General features: G+C 37.3%; 1 protein-coding gene across 4 annotated transcripts in view; it reads left to right on the top strand.

The window, feature by feature from the left end:
- The window catches only part of SPPL2A (signal peptide peptidase like 2A), a 25,765-nt gene extending 23,876 nt beyond the window's left edge, over nucleotides 1-1,889 (top strand). For all 4 annotated transcript variants that reach the window (XM_027888956.1, XM_027888958.1, XM_027888955.1 and 1 more), the window contains one exon: nucleotides 1,145-1,889. In XM_027888956.1, the coding sequence (XP_027744757.1) occupies nucleotides 1,145-1,176 (32 nt within the window). In that variant the 3' untranslated portion in view covers nucleotides 1,177-1,889. The remainder of the gene's footprint in view (nucleotides 1-1,144) is intronic.
- The last annotated feature ends 490 nt before the right edge of the window (nucleotides 1,890-2,379 follow it).

The following is a 2,379-nucleotide window of genomic DNA, read 5'->3' as shown; positions in this document are numbered from 1 at the left end:
GAAACTATTGTGTGGAAATCTGCCCAGCCTAGATCAGAACCCACACAGTGAGCAGCTGTTTCACAGAAAGACAGGAAGGATTTTCACTCCTGGGCTGGTTGTGCCACTATGGCAGAAGGTCCATGTGGTTTTCTACCTTTGATGCTGAACACACTATCCCTCGTCCTAATAATCCTGCCACACTGGGCAGGTGAGCTCCTTGACACTTTGTGTTTCAGCATTAGTTGTGCTACCTCTGTATCTTCTGTCTGTGGTTGTCAGCTACCAAAACTGTGCAGTTCTTGGCCTCTTGTTAATTATGGTTAATTCTGAAGCCCTCAAACTGATGGTCTTGGTTTGTCTCACTAACAAATGTGTACTTTACCTGTGTAATACATTCCATGGCTTGTGCCAAGGGGAAAAGCAGAGCCTTCATTGCCCTCCAGCAGTACAGCAGTGGGGAGGGAAATGGGGCTTTTTAGTCGGGACAAGTACAAATTTGTCTTGTGTTACTCAAGTGATCTAATCAGTGACGTTAATTGGAAAGTATAATCAGTCTATAATACTCTGGTTTAGATTCTCATCTGTTGCAGGACTTTAAAGTTCTATTTCCCTTATCTTCTTTAAGATAAAAGGAAAATTTACAAAGAAATGTTACCAATAGTTAGTTTCTACTACTAATAATAGGTAGCCTTTACAGCCATGAGAAGAAAAAGCCACTCTTTTCTGCTCAAGCTATTGCTTGCTACCTGAAAATGTCAGGTTAGATCCTGGAGTCTACTTCCAGTTCTGAAAACTGTGTCTTTGAAAAAAATTTGCTTAAGCCCTATTGTTTTTTGTTCTTTGTATTTAATAATCAAGATACTTCTGACTCATAAGTTTAATTTCTTGTAGAGGACTTGAGTCCTCGATTGCAGAGTGCTTTTGTAGTGGAAAGCATTAGATAATGGAGCTTTGAATACTTTAGCTTGAGTACATTTAGCTTGAATACTTCTCCGATCTATAGAGGACTTCCTATCTGTTTGCTGCTAAAATGTACTCTAACAAATGTTTAATTATATTTCTCTTAGCTAACAAATACTTTGGATCAATGGGGTGAAAGCAGTATTTCTATGTCTTTATAAAGAGCCATCTCTTTTCCTTTCTCTTTTCTTTTTACACTTAGATGATGGAACACCTGGATTACACAGGAAATGAAGAAAGCACAGCATCAGCCACTGAACAGCCTGGAGGACAATAACATGGGGGATCCTGGTTCAAAATGGCATTTGAATTTTCAACAAATGAATTACACTAAATTTGGTGAAATTTTACAATAGAGTGTTTCCTACACTGTGTAAAAGGGTTTTTTATGCCTGCACCTATATTTTTATGGAAAATATTGTTAATGACATAAAAGTAATCAAAATAGACTTGCATTTTTACAGCCAAACCATAGCTAGTAAAACCGTGCCTTATTTCGATTTAAATAAAAGGATATTTTCTATGCAATTTTCCAACTGTGTTTCTATACAGTATATTTTTGTACAATTTGCTTGCCCAGGTCGGTTTGATGCATGAATTGTTTTTTTTTTAAATCTTGGATTGACTAGTCAAGTTTCTTTAAAAGAAAACACAGTATCTTTCCTAGGATTTTTTTCCAGATTTTGAATGCAACGTTGGATTGTAATGCAACTATAGCAACTGAAGAATGAAACTATGGTTCCATTACTACAGATAATCCAATAAGCAGTGTGTGTGTGTGTCTATGTACGTTGTAAGCCATAAAATCAATACCAGGGCAAATTTAGCATGGGGTTGTGAGCTCTTCCTTCCTCCCCCCCCCCCCTTTGTATCACTGGCTTATGCCTTAACTGTGAAAATTGCTAAGCTTGGGTGCAAGTCTTTGGATTGTATACATCCCCAATCATGTAAAAAAATTAAATAAGGGGGGGGAAAGGTACTTACACAATGATCCTGAAAACTTCTGTGCAGCTGGAATAGTTGACAAACATGATAGTGCAAAAGGCAAGAGGGTTTTTTTGCTCAATAAATGCTATTTTGGGGCGTGGTGTGAAATGTTAACTCTGGCCTTGTTCTCCTGGTGAAGAGTAGGTCTGTGCTAGGTCTGTATTCGTGGTCTTCGTTTGGCTGTGGATCAGTTCAAAGGGATGGGGGAAAACAGGACAGAATTTTTTTTTTTACCTTCTACATCTGCACCATACTTTTTTAAAAACTGTTTTTGAAAATTCTTTGCAATTAATAGACAAAACAGGTTTGAATAGTGATAGTAGTGCCTGTGTTAGTGAAAGCCAATGCATGTGTTTAACTCCTTTAATCTTGTTTTAGCTCTTAAAGACTTGGAAAAGGATAAATAGTTTAAATCATTGTTTGCATTTAGAAGAGTCTGAGTTTCTTTGA

This window comes from Empidonax traillii, unplaced genomic scaffold, assembly GCF_003031625.1.
Source record: "Empidonax traillii isolate 1590-97213 ecotype Southwest subspecies unplaced genomic scaffold, ASM303162v1 scaffold248:size1534464, whole genome shotgun sequence".
NCBI lineage: Eukaryota > Metazoa > Chordata > Aves > Passeriformes > Tyrannidae > Empidonax > Empidonax traillii.
This window is presented reverse-complemented; position numbering and strand designations above follow the sequence as displayed.